Below are 20,180 nucleotides of genomic sequence, written 5' to 3'. Positions count from 1 at the left end.
CGGTATTACAGCCCTGGGGTTTTTAATTCACTAAATCCTTGCCATTTCTCCTTCTTCACTCACAGGCCACTTTATTAGGTATGCAGTTCTAATACTGACTTGGATCACCTTTTGCCTTCAGAAGTGACCTAATCCATGGTGGCATTGATTCAAGAAAGAGCTGGAAGCACTCCTCAGACATTTTTTCCATAGTTGCTGCAGATTAGTTCTTTTGCACATTTAGGTTTTAAATGTCTCATTTGACCATATCCTAAAGGTGTGTTATTGAATTAAGGTCTCTTAACGTGGAGGACATTGGATTACTGTAAAGTACTTGTCAAGAAAGTAGCTTTTTTAGGATTTAAGCTTTAAGACATGACGCATTATCCTTCTGGTGAGAAGATGGTTCGCTGTGGCCACTAATGGGTGGACATGGTCCGCATGTGGCATTTAAAAGATGTTTAGTTGATTGAAAGAGGCCCATCATCTAAATGTTGCAGCAGAAAAGGAGACTTTTGAGAGAGAAAATTTAGGTGAGCCTGTGTGTGCAAACTGTAGAATTAGTTTTCTGGGTTTCACTGACAGTCACATTCACATCCATAGTCACTTCACATCTATACTATGTCGAGCCACCAATTACTGCGAGGGAAGCTGGACAAAACCCATACATACACATGGAGGACATGCAAGCTGCACACATGGCCAAGCACTAAACGCTAGGGGGAAGCGCCTCCCAAAAGTTGAGACAGGGCCAAGTGTAACACCCCATCCTCTTCCAACGACGACATGTCAGCATCCGGGAAGTGAACCAGTTGCTTCAGTGTTGGGTGAGGTATGATCAGTTCAATTCAAAAGCCTTATTAGTTCCAGGGGGGAAATTAAAATGCATGTAGATCACACTGCAGCAATTACAAAGAACATTAGCAGGAGAAAACAGGCAGTCCAACACTTAAATAGTTAAGGGACCATAGTGCAATTGACTATAAACATCAGATTGCAAGTTTTCCCAATTTTATCTGCTGCAGGATTGTACTTGCTCAATACTCCTGGGCATTTGTTGCAGGACTTTCCATTTCAAGAAGCACAATTTTTTTTTTTTTATTATTGTTAGTGAAAGATCTGTACTGCAGGCAGTGCAGTTCAGCCCCCAGACTCTTCTTTTTCAAAGCCATGCTGTTATGATTTATACAGTATGTGTTCCAACAGTGCCTTTCTTAAAGATGCAAGGCCTTACCTGAAAGAGACATGGTCTGGATGGTAGCAGATATTGTTTTGAATCGTGCTTCACTCATCGTTTGAGGAGAACAAGTACTGCTGTTGCTCAAATCATAAAAGTTTCATGTTTTTATGTGGACTTTTTCTTTCTAAAATTGTTCATTTTTCATTAAACAGCTCTGTTTCTGTTATGCTATGTTACTGAGGTCTTCCCTAATACCCCTACAGCTTTTCCGTTGCTTCCATTCAGACCTTTTTGTGATGTACTTCTGACACTGAATTTCTTTTAGTTGAGAAGTCTTTCATGATATATGATGATAGTAGATGATAAAACGTCTTACTTTGAACATGGGATATGTTATTTTATTATGATTACACTATCAGTACCATCCATCCATCTTCTAGACCATTTCATTTCTGGAGCCCATCCCAGCTGACTATGAGCAAAGGCAGCATGCAGCCTGGAGAAGTCTGCAGTCCATCACAATACAATACCATATAAATTAATAATAATATAAAATTATTATTATTTAGATTGTTTGGGACTTGGGGTTTTATATTCCATCCCTTCTTTCTCTTTGTGCTTCATTCTATTCATCTTCCTTCAATTCATTATTGAAATCCCTCTGTTATATGATCCCCTTTTACCAAATGTCAGATCAATATGATTTTACATGCGAAGAACTTCTCTCCACATCCTCCGGCAGCCTCCATGTTTCATCCGTCTTTTTTTCCTCTCCCTCGTAAAATTTTAGCAAAAGCACTTACCATGCACCAACACATATCGATTTGCTTGTTCAGTGTCACGGGGAAGATATATGTGAGTTCAGGTGCCGCTGGCGATTTTCTTACAGGTTAGGCAACGCTCGTTGCATTTCAAATGACTCCGCTGTAATAAATTAAATGAGAATCTCCCGGCTGTGATGTTTCCCACTCAGTTACTGTATTCCCACTTCAATGCACACTCAGACCTATCAGAATATATAAAGCTTTAAGAAAGTGCCCTCTTATGGAAAGCAGGAGCTCTCCCAGGTGAAGAGTTCTCACTTGTGGAGTAATTCCAGGCTTTCACCCACATAATGTAGAACACAGACACCAAAACCACAAAATCATTTGAATATTGAAGTGGTCAGGTGTTTTTTAGAAATTGGCTGAGGGGAACTAATTATGCTCATGTACCGTTTTAGTATTGAAAAATGTTTTATTTAATTACTTTTGAATGAGGAGATGCATAAATTAGCCTTCATCTTTGGCCACTTCACAACAGCATGACAGGCTGTAAATGTCACATGACGCTGGTGAACGATTGTAATTGAAATATAATGGCTTGTACGAATTGAGCTGATGTGTAGAAGCAATAATCTCACTTACGATTCAGTGTTTGTTTTGTCCTTGGTTCACAGCTCCTGAAATGGAGTTATTCCACTTTGCAAATAAAACTGCAGTAATATACAATATTTATTGTTGTATTTCTACAATTATGTATTCATTGCATGGTTATGTTTTTCTAATTTCTACATTACATATTTACTATGTAGTCCACATATATTTATTCTCAAGGATTGGCATTTAAGCTGCCTACATTGTTTTCATGTACAAACAGAAATTAATCAATTAAATATAGATCAATGCATGAAAATAAAGAACTTAGCAAATAAATGTTTCCCCCCCACATGTTCTACAGTTTCCTGTACAGCCTAAAAACATGGTTAACTGGTCATTCCTTCTTGGCAGTAAAGGAAGAAGAAAGAAAGCACATTTTATTAATCCCCTTCAGGAAATGTCTTCTCTGCATTTAAACCAAGGTCAAGGGTCTGTCTGCAGTCGGATTCAAACCTGCAAACTTCCAGTCCCAAGTCTGCATTTTAAACCTCTCTGTAGGCATGAGTGTGACTGTCTATAATTTCTGTTTTCCCTGTGATGGACTGCAGACCTGTCCAGGGTTCTGACTTCTGCCACAATGAACTTGTGCAATTTTTGTCTTCATACACCAAAAAAAGAAGAAAATTGATAAATATCGCCAGAATCCTGACAAAACAAGCTGTGAAATGGAATTTTTTTTTTTAAATAATCAGTTAAAGTGTCACAATGTTTCCTGTGCACTAGCTACCCCCCATTGTGCCAACTGTCTTCAACTCCACATGTACCAATTAATTTGCTCTATGTTACATTGAGGAGGTACACTGAGAGTGCCGATGCCAAACTCCCAATGACATGGTCCTCCATGGCAACACACTCACACACCCGTGCCAGTTCCGATTTCTGAATTTGGTGGCATAGTGCAAGGCTAGAAATACATTTCTATTGTCTGCACAGTTTTGAGACGTCCTCCATGTGCAGGACGAGTCATCCAGCATTTGCCAGTGTTTTTCTGGAGGTCAAAATGATGGATTTTCTTGTAAAAATAGTCATTGCAAACAAGGTAATTGCTCCTCTTCAGGTTGTCTTCACTCGTATTAACATGGATTGGGCGAACTGGACACTATTGACATAAAGAGTTTGTGAGCACAATCAACAAACTGATAGTACATTTCCATGTGAATTAATAAAAGGTGAAGGTGCCCCATCATGTCAGCATACTAACTAACTAATAGTACCACAATGTTACCACAAGTCATTTAGTGTCTCAGGGATATTGTGTGTATTCATCACTCCATGAGAACAATGGAGGTCTGTATAGTTGTTTTCAACAATTGTTGCAGTTTAATATCCTGAATATGTTCAGTTCCATAAAGTTTAATTTATTGTTGTGTTCTTGATGCAACACCCATTTTCCTCCCGTTGCTCATTATCCGCAATAGGAAATGAAAGGCCAGTAATGACAGCAGGTGAATTAGCAAGTAAACACATTTAAAAGAATCACAGGGAAAATGTCACCTCGGCAACAAGTACTAAATTAGTTTCTCAGCGATAAACACATTTCCAGTAAACAGTGAACCGAAAAAAGAACAAAACAATGCTTGCAAAACACTGCACCTATGCACAAAGGGTGTTTCAACACAGTTCTTCTTTCTCTTTTTACAAAGTAAATGTAACTTTGATACTTGCTTGCACTCAAACATTGAGATACATTAAGTGAGTTCAGACAGAGAAACGCCTGGCTTCAAGTTCAAACTGAGCCGGAGTGTCGCAGGGTGCAGTGATGCGATGGGGTGATGAATGGCACCGGGAGAGCTGTGTCATCGTGGCTGAGTGCTCACAGTGATTCTTGTGTAAGCTAAAGGTTGCAGGTTCAATTTCAACCGGAGCAGTGCTCCTGTGAGACTTTTTTTTTCAGTCCGCGGATTTTCAAAGTATGGGAGGATGAGCCCCGTCTCATCTGTCATTCCACACATTATTTGTCTCATGACAAGTCGTAATTATTGCTTAAATGAACTTCACGTTTTTAGATGTTATTGTACTGAGGCAATAAAAAGAATGACTCTTTTGGTGCTTGTTCAGACTTGGGCTTCATATGGCTCGGGGGGCCACATGTGGCCCTTTAGCGCTGCATGATCAGCCTTCAGGGTGTCACTGGAAAATCCTGCATATAATGAAAATTGCTGTCGTTATTCGCTTTATTGCATCTAAAACATCCCATTTTTCACATTATTGAGAATTACTACATCATCAGTTTTGTCTAGCACTTTGGCTAGTAAAGCCAGCAATTGTTATCAGACAAAATGTGTGTTTCACAGTGGATAAATAAATCTAGTTTGAATTTACTCAAAATTTAGAAACATTTAAACACGATCTGTAGAGAACGACTGTGATGTAAAGTGACGCAGAACAAAAGTAGCTCTTAATAATAATTGTGATATCATGTAAAAAGATAATCATGTAAAAAAAATCCTTTTGATCAAAAGATCATTCTTATTGAGCAAAACACAAGTCAGTTTATGTCTCAGCACTTAATTTTGGTGCAAATTGTTCATGTGGCTCTTTCGGGAAATGAGTTGCCTGTGCGAGTTAGATGTTTTTCAATTACGGCATCTGTTAAGTCTTTGTGTGCTATGTGCATGCATGTGTGCATGTTTTCCTAACTTTTGTTATTCTTAACTTTTGCTTTTTGGGATCTGTTGATACTTCAGTTAGAATTTAGCCAGAAGTGTTTAAAAAGTTGCTGCTTTTTGTGATTTGCACCTTTCAGGCATCCCTTTACATATGTTCAGTTTTTAAAAAGTAACCAGGAGGTTAAAACTTAACTAGTTCAATTAAACAAATTGATGTTTTAATGTCTTTGTATTGGAGTAGTTTTTTCTGAGCATTTCAAAAAAAAGAAAGCTGTGGCACCATCTTTTTTTAAGCTCACCACCTGGGTTGATATCATGCTGCTGTCAATCTGTGCCCCCCCCCCCCCCCCCCCCCAAAAAAAAGCACTCAAAGCTCTCATGAAAGGTAGTTTCCAAAAAGAAAGATGATACACTCGCACCAATCCTGCAGTCTGGCACAAAAAAGGACAAAGGGCATCAGAGGCCACAATCACAGCCTGACTTTCTTCTTTTTTTTCATTTTGTCAGATAGCAAATCTTTGAAGCACATCTTGGGGCCAAACTGCTTGTGGACAAAGTTCCTACAGGTCTCATGTTAAGCTTTGGCTGCAGTCGTCTTATCTTTTATTCTGCTGCCGCCAAGACTTACAGCTCTATAGACAGTTGATGTAGTTTTTCCTTATTCACTAATATTATTATTAATAGCTTTTTTTTTGTGTTATTATTCAGTAGCACTTACATGAATTAAAAAGGTAAAACATTTCATGTATTTATATTGTACAACAGAAATTCGCTGATGATCATGCAACATGCTATCTCTCAATATACCTGCAGAGAAGTTGTCTGATTCACACCATGTCCCTATTCTGAGATCTGTTCTGTGTCTGTTAAGATTTGTGAGCTGTCACAACATGCTCGTTAACACCCGGTTTCATGTTATTCAAAACAAGATAAAGAGTGAGAGGAAAGTGTTGGAAAGGCAAGCTGGAAGCAGCAATTCTATTAAAAGAGAGCTAGATCAGGCAAGTAGCAAGGATGATGCCATGTCACAATATGGCTTGGAAATAAATTGGACTGAAAACTTCATTGAATTTTTCATTATCGCTGAATATGAAAGGTATGTAAAGCAAATACTTCAGATGAAAGTGAACATGCTGTTTAATAAGCTGAAAGAATTAACGATGAAGGCAAATGATCTTCTGCAATTGATCTTGTCAGAAGCAATACATGTTGTCAAGTCAAAACTTCACACCTTTAGGAAATTGGAGCTGTGGTAACACGAGGAAGGAATATATACAGCCATGACATCCTGGCACAACCTGCAGAGATGTGATTGCAGAGTGTCGCCCTTACATGTCCACACAATACATATATCCAATATCCCTACACACACACACACACACGCACGCACGCACGCACGCACGCACGCACGCACGCACGCACGCACGCACACACACACACACACACACACACACACACACTATATATACCATTATGAACATGCCTGAAACGCTTCATAGCTTTTAATGTATTTAATGTCACATGCCTGAAATGAATTAAAAAAAAAATTGTTACAACAAAAATATTCCACCAACCACAATTGCCACGGTTTTCTCCGAGTGCTCCAGTTTCTTCCTGTGGTCCAAGATAACCTGGATTTCAGGTTAAATAGCAACCCAAAGTTTGATTCAAAGCCCTTTGCCAAATAAGGGCATTTTAGAGCTTCCTGCAGTTAGATAAAACTTTATAGAAGATGCATGATAACAGATAATATAAATTACTCAAATCTCATGTTCTGGATTTATTAAGGAAATTCTTGTGCTACCGTGTGTAACAGTATTAAACCCACTCCCATTGCCCAATACATTCCATGTACAAATATGCACTAAGTACTCTAAGTATATCTAATTAAATCAATGAATGAGAGCCTACTTAATGTGTACATTATATTTTAATTAACTTATATTATGTAAATGATAGCACATTTTGAACACAAAAATCGTCACACCAAATATTCATTATGTTCTAATTATATTTATGAGCACTGCAAACACAGTGTGCACACCTTCCACTTAGTTCAGAACATTCAGTTTCAAGCACAAACACATTGGAGCCACAAAGTGAGTTTTCCATTCGTTTAATTTCAGATCATTTGATAGCAGCCAGCCCTTATTTAGGGCTTGAGTTACTGGCGGCAGCACAGCGAGAAAGAGGAGCAGTCGCATGCTGTTGAGTCACACAGCCTGGTTATATGGTGGTGATATATACTTACAATCATTTCTACAGCTGTATAGTTTGCCTCAGTGAATGGAATTATTCACATATTCATTTGCTCACACACACACACCCAAAGGAAATTTTAACCTGTGTAATTGTCCACTAATAGGAGCATCCGCCTCTTTTCATTCTTTATCAGACCATTTCAACCTTTTTCTTTGTTCACGTTTTTTTCTTTCTTTCTGTCTTGCTGTCCATTAGTTTCCTTTATTCTTTCCCACTGTCATCGGAATCAGTGCCTGGTCAGCCCTCATTGTCAGGACACCTATTGAAAGTAAGAAGCTTTTCTTCTCAGTACAATGTCTCCAGGATTTTTTTTAACTACTTCTATGGGTTTTTTTTTTTAAAGATATATATGCCACTGCCGTCTGTACTCCCCTGATTGCCTCATTACCTCCCATTAAGGTTGCACAGTAGCTATTTAAATGTTACAGTGACAAATCAGTGAAAATGCAGATTCGGGCATGACCCTCTTTAGAAGATTTTAACACTTAATGTAATAACACACATTTTCATGCGGTTAGCTGCAGCTTTGTCTTGTTATATATGACAAGTTTAGAGGTAAAAGAGCGGAAGGAAACATAATGAGTGTAGGCCGTGATAGCCACAGAAATGAAGTAAATTAGATGTGATGGTTTTCAGAGTCACTAGAGACTTAGTCGAGCAGCTAAAGAAAACACATTTGCAATTTTCATTTTCTTGAGATGACGTCCTTACCCGTCAAGTCTTTTTTTAAACGTGTAATATTAAAACTCTATTGTCCACAGAGTCGACTCAAGCTGCTTTTCTAATTGAACTTGTTGGCTGGGGTGTGTGATGTGCAGCTAAAAGGACATAATGAGCAGAGGGGCCTTGTTTGTAAAGTGGATGGCAGGCGAATAAGGCTGGTTGTGTCCTTGTGTTTATGGTGCCGTCTCCCCTGTGTGTGCGTGTGCATGGATAGTGCTATATGCTAAAAGGAAGCAAAGCAAGCAAAAAGGAGTTAGGAGTATCTGTATTTATTACCAATGAAATTGTGTGTCGACTGACTGTACTCCTCTTGCATTTCTCTCAAATACTGCTGACGATCTGGATACGGCACACTGGACGATCTTGCTCTCACTCAACACACTCCTGATCCTCATATCTGTAGAACAGCTGCAAACACTGAAATCACAGTTAAATACAGCCAGAAATTAGTCAGTGCAATATTGTCGCCTTGTAATATTTGCTCTAATATATTTACTGGAAAGAAAAGCCTTGAAGTAACAAGTCACATTTCTCAGATCAGCGTGGGAGGGGCGTCCTGATCTCATTGGTTTTGGGAGAAAAAAAAGAAACCTACCTACAGTTGAAAAATGTATCACGGAAGTAAATTTCGTATTTCAGAGTATAAACTGGAAAACACAACCAGTATAGTAAGGCCCACTGGTCTATCCTGGGTCCTTTTAATGATATGGCCTTTAAACTGAGTTCATAAATTACGTGAAATGTAGAAAACCCAACAAAACTTTATTACATACTGATCAAAAAACACTGATTTTAAAATTACGAACTCAATTAAAAAAAATGCCTATATTAGAATCCCATAGAATAAGTCGATTTGAAGAAGGCAATTTGTATGCACACACACAAACTAAAGTATTTTGTAAATGAAGAAACTTTACTTGGACCCCAAGATGTCAGAGACAAGTAGCCAATTATCCTAAAATAAAAACAGTAGGTTCATTTGCTTTGCTATAATGGGAAATACTAGCTTTTCAAACCAGGGTTGTTATTACTTTTACCACAAGTAAGTGTTAATGAGACAACATATTAGGAAGCACGGTTCTAAAGACAGTTTTCTCACGCAATTATATCAACAAAGCTGCATTCTTTGGTTCCCCTTTCCTTTCATTTGCCAATAATATGGTCACGATTCACATTTAATTTATTTCTACTCCATTTTGTAAATCAGTGTTTGACCAGATTATATTAAGCTGTTCACTCCTGAACTCACAGAAACAGTATCACACAGAAACCAGCAGGAATTCATTTCATAACAGGGTAACAATCAAAGCCCGGGCTCACCATATCGCTGTAAACAGCCGGCGTTGACTCATATTCTTCACGCTGATACTCAGACGTCACACAAGGGTGCTGAGGACCTCTCGCTTTGTCTTTCGTCTTTCTAGGAGCTCCAACTGGGCCCCATTTGAAGGAAGATAACTCCCACTGGCAGCTGCACGCTCACTACTACCCTCCTCTTCTGCGATCAGCTACGGTGAAGAAGTTCATGGTGGGGTACGAGATGCTCGCCCAGGAACAGAGGGACCTCACTCCTGAGCAGGTGACACTATTATAAATGCATTCAATGAACACAGAGGCTGGCTGATCACGTAGAGCACTCTCACACTCACAGGCAAATATTTACCACACTCATCTTGTCACATTTGCCACAGATGTTGACATGAAACCAAGGACAACGCTGATATCTCCTTCAGTGACTGAAGTTTTAGGAAATGGGGACAAATCCTCTATAAGCTAAAGATGTTTACATGGAGTCTTCATCGCACCGCAAAGACAATAAACAGAAGAGAAATCTGCATTTCAGCATTCAGACTAGCATTAATCTTTCTGTTGAAAGTCTTTTTTTGGCTTGGAAGTTGCGTAAAACAAATCTCAGAGAACTGAGAACAGATCTTCAGTGGGTATAGGATGCATGGGTCAAATTAATTTGAATCTTCGTGTAATCCCAAACAGACTCCAAGCTGTAGCAAAGCTTTACTTCTATTCATCAATTTTCTTTATTGTTTGATTCATTTTAGGATTATGACCGTGCTAGTTTATTACCCCCACAACTCGTGATTCCCCTAAATTTTGATTTCTATGTTTAAGAGTAGAGAAAAAGTCATATTTCAAAATCATTCAAACAACGGCCTTTAAATAAAAGAACATTTTTGTTGAAAACAAACAATAATGTTTACCCATTGTAGCTTTTGTTTAAAAACTGCAACAAGCCAATATATATATGCTTTTGTTTTAGGCTGCTGAGAAGTTAAGGAACCTTCCAGAAGATCATTACAGAACCAGGGAGGAGCAGGAAAAACTACAAGAGAAATAAAGTCCTTGCAGTGGATGGAGGAACCTGTTTCCAGCCACACTGCACTCTTTGGAAATGACTTGCGTGTTTGTTCTTGTTTTAAAAGTACTTTAAAAAGCATCATGTTGAAGTGCCTTTGCTGACTCAGGGCTTTGAAATGTTCCAATCTGCCCAAGACTCAGTATATATAATATACTTGTGTATGCACTAAGTTTGTACTTTGCTTCTAACTGGAATTATGGACGACAGACTGACTGTGAAAACCCTCCTTTATATTCCAAAGTAAATGAAGAGAAAACATTATTCTCTTCTTCCCTGCTGTCCCTTCTGTTGAATTTAAACATTTTGTTTGTTGTGTGGTGATGCTGGAAAGCTTTCAACGGCAAAGCGTTTTCTTCCACCAACACAATGAGCTGTTTGTGATTCAAATGAAAGCCTTTGTGTCGAAAATTATTCTTACATGAATAATTCTCCAATGAGTTTCCTGTCTGACAGATTTCCACCTCAAAGATGCACCACAGTGCTAATTTTACATTAAAAGTGGTTCATTAGAGACCGGATAGACTGTCTTGACTTAACTTTGTTTTTTATAATGGAGAACTGGTGTTTGGAGCTTCAAATGTTGAACACAAGTTGATAATAAAACTTTCTTGAATGTATTACAGGGCTGTTAATGTTATAGTATTCAAAATTGAGATTTTTGTCTGAATGGGTCAAAAATGAAGCGACAGTCCATTATAAAGTTGGTCACAATTCACCTTATTCACTTTGAAGTTAGCATGACAAGTTGCTTTAATGACAGTGAAACTGATAATAGTGTTGTGACATTTAATAGGTCAGTTGATAGAACAGGTTGTCAGTTCAATCTCTCATTTCAATCTGTCCTAAGTGTTAATCTTTTAGGTTACTCAAACGTTAAGCAATGTGGCGGAAAACCACTTTGAAACCAGAGAAACCAGCTTAAAAATTATTCTAAACACAGAGCAAAAAGGTATTCTGCACTTTTCTCACCCAATTCAATCCAGACTGTCGGGATCGATTGTCAAAACGAATTCTGGGACTGAACACAGTAATTCTGTGTGCTTTTTTAAAAAGGATATCTAGCCATAGTGGCGTATGACCACAAAACACCTTGTGAATAAAATCATATCACTGACAAGGCAGACCATCCTGCCTGAGCTGTGATGAATATTAACAGCAGTGCTAATGCCACAGTGAACAGTCGGAGCATAGGACTCTTTCAGACCACAAAGCTGACAGCTTGAAAAATGAGCAGCAGCGGCTTTTGAATGATGATGGCAGCTGGTTCAGGTATATGGCTCCTGTCCCGGGTTTGGAGTCCTTCAACACCTGGTGGAGTAACTCAATGTGCCACATGAAATATTTAACCTAGCTTTATGGATTTTACATCATATGCTGAATTCATAGCCACTGCATGTGGGTGTGTGTACATGCAATGTTAATTCTTACGACTATACTTTAATTAACTGGAGTGATTTACGCAGGGCAAATTAAACAAAGACTTTACTATTGTAAATTTGTTCACTGTGTTTACGCTGAGGCTAAATGTACTTATTAGAGAAAGGTGGGAACAAACATCCAGCGGCTCGACATGATGATTCATCAGTTTGCTTCTCAATTAACTACAACAACCAAATAGATGAAAACCATTAAACCATACACATGCTTAGCACTCATAATACAGATTTGATATGTTAAGTGAGATGTTCTCTCACTGTGATAACAGTAGATGGTGGTATTGCTCAAAAAGTGGAGTGGATGACCTGGGTTCAGGCTGACAATGTAACTCGGTGGTCTCCACCATCACAATCAAATTCAATGCTTCACGTCTGGCTCTGCAGAAGAGTCAGAGGTCCAAATCATCTTCATAATGGCGTGCTGCGAGCAAGTAGGACAGCATGATTTGTAATCTTATTGCTTCCTTCAAGGGAGAATGTGCAGAGACTTTAAGTCAAAGAAAAGGTGTTAAAAGTCAATCACCAAAGCTATCATTATTAGTATATTTCAGGGTTTGCTTTGTGGATTTACTTTAAATACACCATTTTATTTCTTCAAAACCTTAAAAAGGTGCTGATAAACGTAATCCTTAGAACTACTTGCAGAATGTTTAGGAAGCCTTGAGAAGAACTCAGACTGTTTAATCCAACCAGAAACCTGCAGCTGAAAAACATAGAATAGACTGTAACACATCTATTCAAAACTGTATATTTCATCTGATGCCAATTGAACCTGTGTCTTGCATTGTTTTTAACTGTTGTTTTTATTGTTTTAATGCACTGTTTTAACAAAGTGTAAGGTGTCCTTGAGTGCCCAGAAAGGTGCCTTGAAATAAAATGGATTATTATTATTATTATTATTATTATATTGATGTGTCAGAGTGGGTGAGAAAAAGAAGGGCAAGAAAGGTATATATATAGGTATGTGTGTGTGTGTGTGTGTGTGTGTGTGTGTGTGTGTGTGTGTGTGTGTGTGTGTGTGTGTGTGTGTGTAATATAAGTGAAATTACAGTATCACTTGTGCAAGACACAATATGAGCCACACTCATCCACCACTTTCATTATTTATACTACTTTTTTCTGAATCTCACCCTCTTCATTAATATTAATATTGATTCCCGGGCTTTGTTAAAATATGTGCTGAAACGGTGAGGATGTGGGTGTAGTTTCCAGGCTGAAGGGTTCTTCAAGGGCAGGGAGAGTGGCGAGAGTGTGAAAGTGCGTGTGTGTGTGTGTGTGTGTGTGTGTGTGTGTGTGTGTGTGTGTGTGTGTGTGTGTGTGTGTGTGTGTGTGTGTGTGTGTGTGTGTGTGGCAGAGACAAAATAAAAGAAGACATCGGTGCATGAATAAAGACATAGCTAGGGTGATATTAACATTAAGATGAGGGTGTGGCAAGTGGTCATTATGGCTGAGTTTAGAGAAAGTTGCAATTGAAGCAAATGTACTGTCCTCATGAGGTGTGTGTGTGTGTGTGTGTGTGTGTGTGTGTGTGTGTGTGTGTGTGTGTGTGTGTGTGTGTGTGTGTGTGTGTGTGTGTGTGTGTGTGTGTGTGTGTGTGTGTGTGTGTGTGTGTGTGTGTGTGTGTGTGTGTGTGTGTGAGTGTGAGAGAAAGCACATAGCCTTTTTATGTACTGTGTCAGACCTCATTCATTCAGGTCAATATTTATCCAGTCCTCCAGGCTCACTGCAGATCCTCTTCTCATCTATTTCATCACTTCTTCAAGACTCCCTGTGTGTGCATATGTGTGTATTGAAGATATATATTTCTACCGCCACACCGGCGATAAGCAGTGTGCGTGTGTGTGAGTGTGTGTGTGTGTGTGTGTGTGTGTGTGTGTGTGTGACCCTCTTGCATCTTCTTGCTGGCAATGGAAAGATGATAGTTCTGTGTTTTTGCCAAACGTCTTGCTGATTGCCTCTTGCAGCCCATTCTGGTTGAGAATTGTTCTCCCAGTGCAGCTAATGATGCCAAATGTGCTTTATGAAATGTGATTCATATAATTTGCGAGTCCTCATTGTAGCAACACGTTGTGCAGTGACAAAACTTAGAGAAGACACATCAATTTTCCATTCATCAGATCATTATGAGAAGCGAGCCTAATACCAAGTAGAGCTGTGCAAATGATTGTTCATGTTGGTTTCTTTTCAGGCCCCGAAAGACACAACAACAGAAGTATGCTGTGTTATTCTGATCATGGTTCATTTTGATCAGCACAAGCAACCCACATGTGCCTTAGTGAATATGATGGAGGCAAAGGAGAAAGTAAGTGAAATCTAAAAACCATGGGAGTCTACATTAGAGAATATTGCATGTAGTTAGGGTTGGGAATTGTTTTCTTTTTTAAAGGTCCTAAACCAAGCCAATGTAAACAACATATCTATCTGTGTTACCATGGCAACACAGGTCCGCCACTCCTGCAGCCTGTCCAGTCTTGTGCTGAGTTCATGCAGTTGGGGACTGGGATGGCTACTAGTTGAAAAGTTCCCATTTTCCAGTTTGCAGCATTCAGATGACAAACAAGTAGCATGGCTGCCTCTAATCGTGTTGCTTTATAGCTGCTGTCAGAGTCCAGAAAAGAGATAACAAGCTTGTCATCACATTATTTTCACATTATCTTTCTGCAATTTAATTCTCCAGTCATTGCTTTGTTTTATGGCATTGACATGTCCAGCAATTATTATAACCATTGCAATATACTTTGTAGCTACAAACATCAAGTCAAGTTTAGTCATTTCTGTCAATGGGTATGAGGGAAAAAGAGATGAAAATAAGCTATACAGCACAGAGTCAGTTCACTTCTCAACTTTCATGAAAGCCATTGCTATGATAAGTAGTGTCATTCACACTGCTGAGAGCTTTCCTAAACATCCCAGTTAATTTTTTTTCTCACAATATTAAAAGAAAATCGCCCAAACTTTCTTTGTGTAAATCTCCTCATTTAAGTTTGGTAGATTTCTATCCGATTTTCTAGCTTACCTGAAAGCAACATTACAGCATAATTCTGTGTCGTTTAGGTGTAATGATGTGTAGATGCTACAGGGGCGCTTTTGGATGCAGGCTACCCTTTTATAAAAAAATAAAAATAAAAAGCTATGACAAATTTGTTAATTTTTGTTGTTGTTGATGTTGGTCCAGCATAATGAAGCTGGGTCACCTGCTAATCTAGTCTAGCATCATGTTGTAGCGTACCAACATCAGAGCACAATATATCCTCATGAGCTCACATGGATCATACAGCTTCTTCTGCTGAACAGGGATTTAGATAGATTAAACATATCAGAGAATAAAAAAAGAAAGAATTGTTACTTTCTGTTGTCAGTGGTTATGCCTATGGAGGCCTCTCTGAATATTCAGATCTGTGAGTCGCGTTCTCGAGAGTTCAGAACTTGACAAGTTGGACTTGGGAGTTTGGTCTCCAGAGGACGGGAGAACACGAGCACAGTCTCAAACTGATGACACCCTCTTGTCTCTGCAGTGCCCCTGCAGTTGTATTTTTACTGTTAAGTATGTTCACCTAAAAAAAAATATATATATTTCCTTACATTGTGTAAGAAGAAGGTCTCAACATTCATTAAGAATACATATGCTCCTATCTCTAGTCTCGAGTTGGGCAAAGAATTGTTTCCAAGTCACCCTGCTTCTCCACTCTTGATTATAATGAGTGGCCTGTTATACCGAACATTTCCAGCTCCATGGTGGTACCTTTTTTTTAATTAAACTCTTGCTCTAAACTCCTATTTCATTTAATTTAAATTGTATCAAAAAGACCTGTTTCAGCTTTCTGTGTTGTATTATACAGATGTCAGTGTGTGAAACATTTACCATGTCTATCCAGAGAAAACAGTGTGTCCGTGGAATACAGTGCAGTCGCTCCCATCCTTTTTTTCTATGAGCTTCTAATCTCTGATTTACCAAAACATTACAGTGAAGCCAAATGCTACTTGGTGCACTCATTGTAGTGAATGAAGGAAAATTGGAATCTGAAAGTGTGTTATTGTTGGTTTAGCTATATATAAATTTTTGATTTTGAAAAACTCAGAGCAGGCAATGCTTAACAACCCCCATGTGACCTCTTGGTGGCACCCCAAGGCTGCCACACTGCAGGTTGAAAACCACTTTCTATTCTCAGTCAAAACTACCACTTTGGTGTGCCAAAAATCATTATTTCAAGAAGAAGCTGAACTGAAGAATTTAAATCGTACCTTCTCTCTATCCTTTCCTTGATCCTTCCCCGGGCCTGACCAGGGAGAACAGGACAGATAGAAATGGAGCGAACAGCTCAGTAGACTCCAATTAGAGGGAAGACGCGAGTGAGCCTCCCTCCTGTTCATCTGACACCACACTGGGTGCTGCAGATCCTGGACGAGAAAGCAGATGAGGATGCAGAGGATGGAGATGCACAGCAGGAGAGACACAAACAGGATGGATGGGGACTCCGCATATTTCTTTAACTTGACTTTGAATTTATTTAAACAGCTACTTTCCACAGAATTATAAAACACCATTGTTGTGACATGATTTGTCTCGGTTAGAATTTATTGTTCCATCAAGCTGTTTATCTTCGTTCGATTGGATTGGATTGGATTACATGCAGTATGCCCCTGCAATTCATTCCAGTTTATTGCCAGCGTGCCATTTTTTATGAAGCTCTGACAAGGCGCCCTCCCACTACATGTGTGTCCCACCTCATCAGCCACGTTTCCCCTTCTCCTTATCTCAGCACAGCTCCCGTTCTAACAACGGCTTACATTAGTGACTTTCATAATCTGAGGTGAGACAGACTGGGGGCCAGGGGATACACCCTTTAACAGCATGTTTCCTTCCTTTTCTTTAAGAAGAAACTGTGATTAAGAAATAACTACCTGCAAGGTGTTGCTTTTAATGATTTCATTAAAACACACATTTTTTTATGAGCTCCAATAAGGAACCTTCAGTGGAACGGCTGGGGACAAATGATGGCTCACTCGAGGAATTTATAAACATCTAACTAGAATGGTTATGGTTTTTGCTGTCTTTGCATCCCTCCTGCTGTATCTTAAAATGTGAAAACATTTCGGAAATCAACCACAAATTGGTATATTATGACAGACTTGGGGGCATTGTGTTTGAATCACTCTGGGGGATCCTACTACCAAAGTTTGAAATTCTCAGGCCTACAGTGCATGAAGCATTTGGAATCAAGTTGTTTTCCTGGAAGGAGGGCTCAGTTGACATGGTTAACACTCAATTTATTAAGAACAAAAAACAAAAAAACTCCAAAATACCAAATTCCTAAAAACACTCCCATCTCCACCCCCACCACGTCACTGGCCTTTCCAATTGGGTTGTTAAGCCTGTTGGTGTTCATCACCCCCAACCTGCTGCGCCAGTGTGTAGCAACAGAGAACAGGTGTCAAACACATTTTAGTTCAAGGGTTAGACCAGTAAAATAGTAATTAGTTTAATTGTAATATTCAATGATTACTTTCAAAATGACTTAAATGGTTTCCAAACACACATTGGGTTAAAGACATTTTATGGTTGCCAGGTTCCTCAACGTTAGCTTGTTGCTCAAGTTGCCAGTGCTGAGAGAATGAACTGAAATGTAAGTTTACAGGGAATTAAGTGGACTGCAGAATGTGAAGGTCACAAAACCAAAATGATGAGCTCAAGTCTAAAAAAAAAGAAAAAAATTAAGCAGGCCCCGAGTTTGGTGATAATTGTCTTTCCACTCCATTATGCGCTGCCCTCAGTAATTTGATTTATTTTTGGTAAAACTTGTTCAATGGTGGAGCTTTAGCTTGCGTCAAAGTATAACAGACTGACATTTGTGTTTGTTTTCAATGTGAGTGGCTCACATTGCTCCAGGTGACCTTTCTGCTGATAATGTTTTCTGTGCAACATCCGCACTTTGAAACAATTTAGTTTGTAAAGAGTTTTCGAATAGATTTTTTTTTTTTAAGGTGTTTCAGATATGTAATAAAATAAATTGGAGCTGCATAGAAAATAATTCTCTCTCAGGTTTAAGTTGTTTAAAAAGTCTTTACAAACTCAGACCAATGTAGGAATTTAAAAATGAATAATATTTGGAATTCAGCAAAAGCATAGTAACTTTCAACCTCCCCATTGTTGAACCTTTTTCTCTCTTCAGAGTTGAGATATTTACAAAAGCAGCACTAAACAAGGGTTACAACATCAAGCATATAACTTCCCCTGCTTTTCGATCTGGGGTTTTTTCCATTCCTCCATGGGTACAAGGCATATAATCATTAACCCGAAAAGACAGGCGGCCATGTGAAAATATGTGTGTGCATCACTTTTCCATCTTTTTAAAAAAATATATTTTACTTCTCATACTGACCCTGAGCTATCTTGACTGCAATTTGAAATCATAGAAAATCTCCACAACTGGCACCTGCGATGATATCATGTCCTATGACATAGAATAGTTGTTTTTCTTGATATGAGGATGATCAATAGTGAGTAAACATGGGCTTAAAACACCCAAACCAACCAAAATGTGATTTGCTTTTTAAAAGATATTCACCTTTGTTTTTGTTCATGCATTGGATTGATTTCTTAAAGTTTTCCTGGCAAAACATGAGTTCTCTCTGCCTCAGAGCTCCACATTAAGTCTTTCCAACAGTAATCATCAAACAGAGCTAAAAAAAAACTTTCACAGTAGGGTCCCGGACTCGTTCAGAGCTGGCGGGGTGAAAATGAACAGGAGAACAATGTTTTTCATGGCATGTGGAAAATCTAGAGTGACAAAGAGTAAAATACAAAAGGACTTTGAAAAGAAAACATACCCAGAAGGCAGCGCTATCACTTAAACTGGAAAAGGCTCATAAAGGGGTCATGGGTTTACTTACAGTATATATTCCTATCTTTTTGGTATTTAAACAATATGTGCACGCTCAGCAGAGGGCAGTAATAGACTTTCAAATCCCAGCTGTGGCGTAAACAAGAGAGATGACAAATGGCAACATGTTTGTAACAATTTGTATTGAACCTATCTGAAGTTAATTCCTGTTAATGCTTGAGAATCTGTTAACATGGCAACTGAATATAAAGTGAAATAAGTGAAGTCTGGAAATAGCTGAGCCTCTTTTTCAATTGAAAAAATATGAAGTGGGTTTTGAAGGGAGAGGATTACCATTCTCTGTTAGTCTCTGTATTCCTTCAATCGTTCTAATCCACCATTAGTACATTACTATGTACCACACTTGTTTTGAGGTATTCATGGCTAAAGTTGAAACACAGCATAAATCATTATTGATAAGACAGTATTTATTGAAATTGTGATCAATATAGGTCCAGAGTACTCAAAATCTTTTAAGCTACTTTTTTACTCTTTGGGGTCCAAAGACAACGAAACACCACTGCTGGAGTTTGCTAGATAGTTGAATTTACATTATGGTCATTTTCCACATATGAATAAAAATCTACTATTGAAACAGCGATATTGATGGTTTTTCAATGACGTCTACTACATAAATGTCATTTGTATGAACTGGCAAAGCAGTGTTCCAGTGGGAAACTCTTAAACCTTACAGTGAAAGCTGCCTGGGTTGAATTTGGGCTTTGAAGTATTCTCACGTGGACTTCTTTATGTTTTCCCTGTGCGAGCATGGGGTTTGTATTCCAGTGTCCTTCAACATCTTAAGTCATGCATTTGAGATTTTTGGTGAACCTGAATTATCTGTAGGTGTGTGATTATATGTGTCACTTTGTCACCTTAAGTTGGATAAGGTGGATCGATTGAGTCATTTTAAACATTTAATTCTAAAATCAGATTTCTCTCTGAATAATAATGTTTTTATGTACTCACCCATGTTCTACTTCAAACAAAGACCATTTTCTGAAGTATGGCTTTGCTTAGCTTCCATCCCAATTACACAGACAGCAAAATGAGGTATTGATTAGAAGCAGAAATAGATTAACAAGACAACCCCAAGTTGGGTTGTAATGCAGGTAGGAATGCATGTTGTCAAAGAACGACTATAAAATGAATGATTGTCAGTTGATAACTCAAATTAACTTTTGGACTGCAACTTTAAACTTCAAAATCAGTCTTTTTACCTGAATGTGTGTGACTGAAAATGTGTGAACAACTTAAAAGCATTGGGTCTGCAGGCAGAATTATTATGCATTCATGTGCAGGGACCACGGTCGCCATT

The 20,180-nt window shown here is 38.6% G+C and overlaps 1 protein-coding gene across 2 annotated transcripts in view; it reads left to right on the top strand.

Moving 5' to 3' along the window:
* The window catches only part of galt (galactose-1-phosphate uridylyltransferase), a 35,985-nt gene extending 23,181 nt beyond the window's left edge, over positions 1-12,804 (top strand). The window contains exons 10-11 of one of the 2 annotated variants that reach the window (XM_080510689.1): positions 9,596-9,750; positions 10,447-12,804. In XM_080510689.1, coding sequence (XP_080366815.1) covers positions 9,596-9,750; positions 10,447-10,524 — 233 coding nt within the window. In that variant the 3' untranslated portion in view covers positions 10,525-12,804. Of the gene's footprint in view, positions 1-7,643; positions 7,717-9,595; positions 9,751-10,446 lie in introns of those variants that run through there. The other variant, XM_080510690.1, reaches the window with a different exon arrangement.
* Positions 12,805-20,180: the final 7,376 nt, after the last annotated feature.

Source organism: Blennius ocellaris (genome assembly GCF_963422515.1).
Source record: "Blennius ocellaris genome assembly, chromosome: 15".
NCBI lineage: Eukaryota > Metazoa > Chordata > Actinopteri > Blenniiformes > Blenniidae > Blennius > Blennius ocellaris.
Note: the sequence above shows the minus strand (reverse complement) of the source record. Positions and strands in the feature narration are given on the sequence as shown.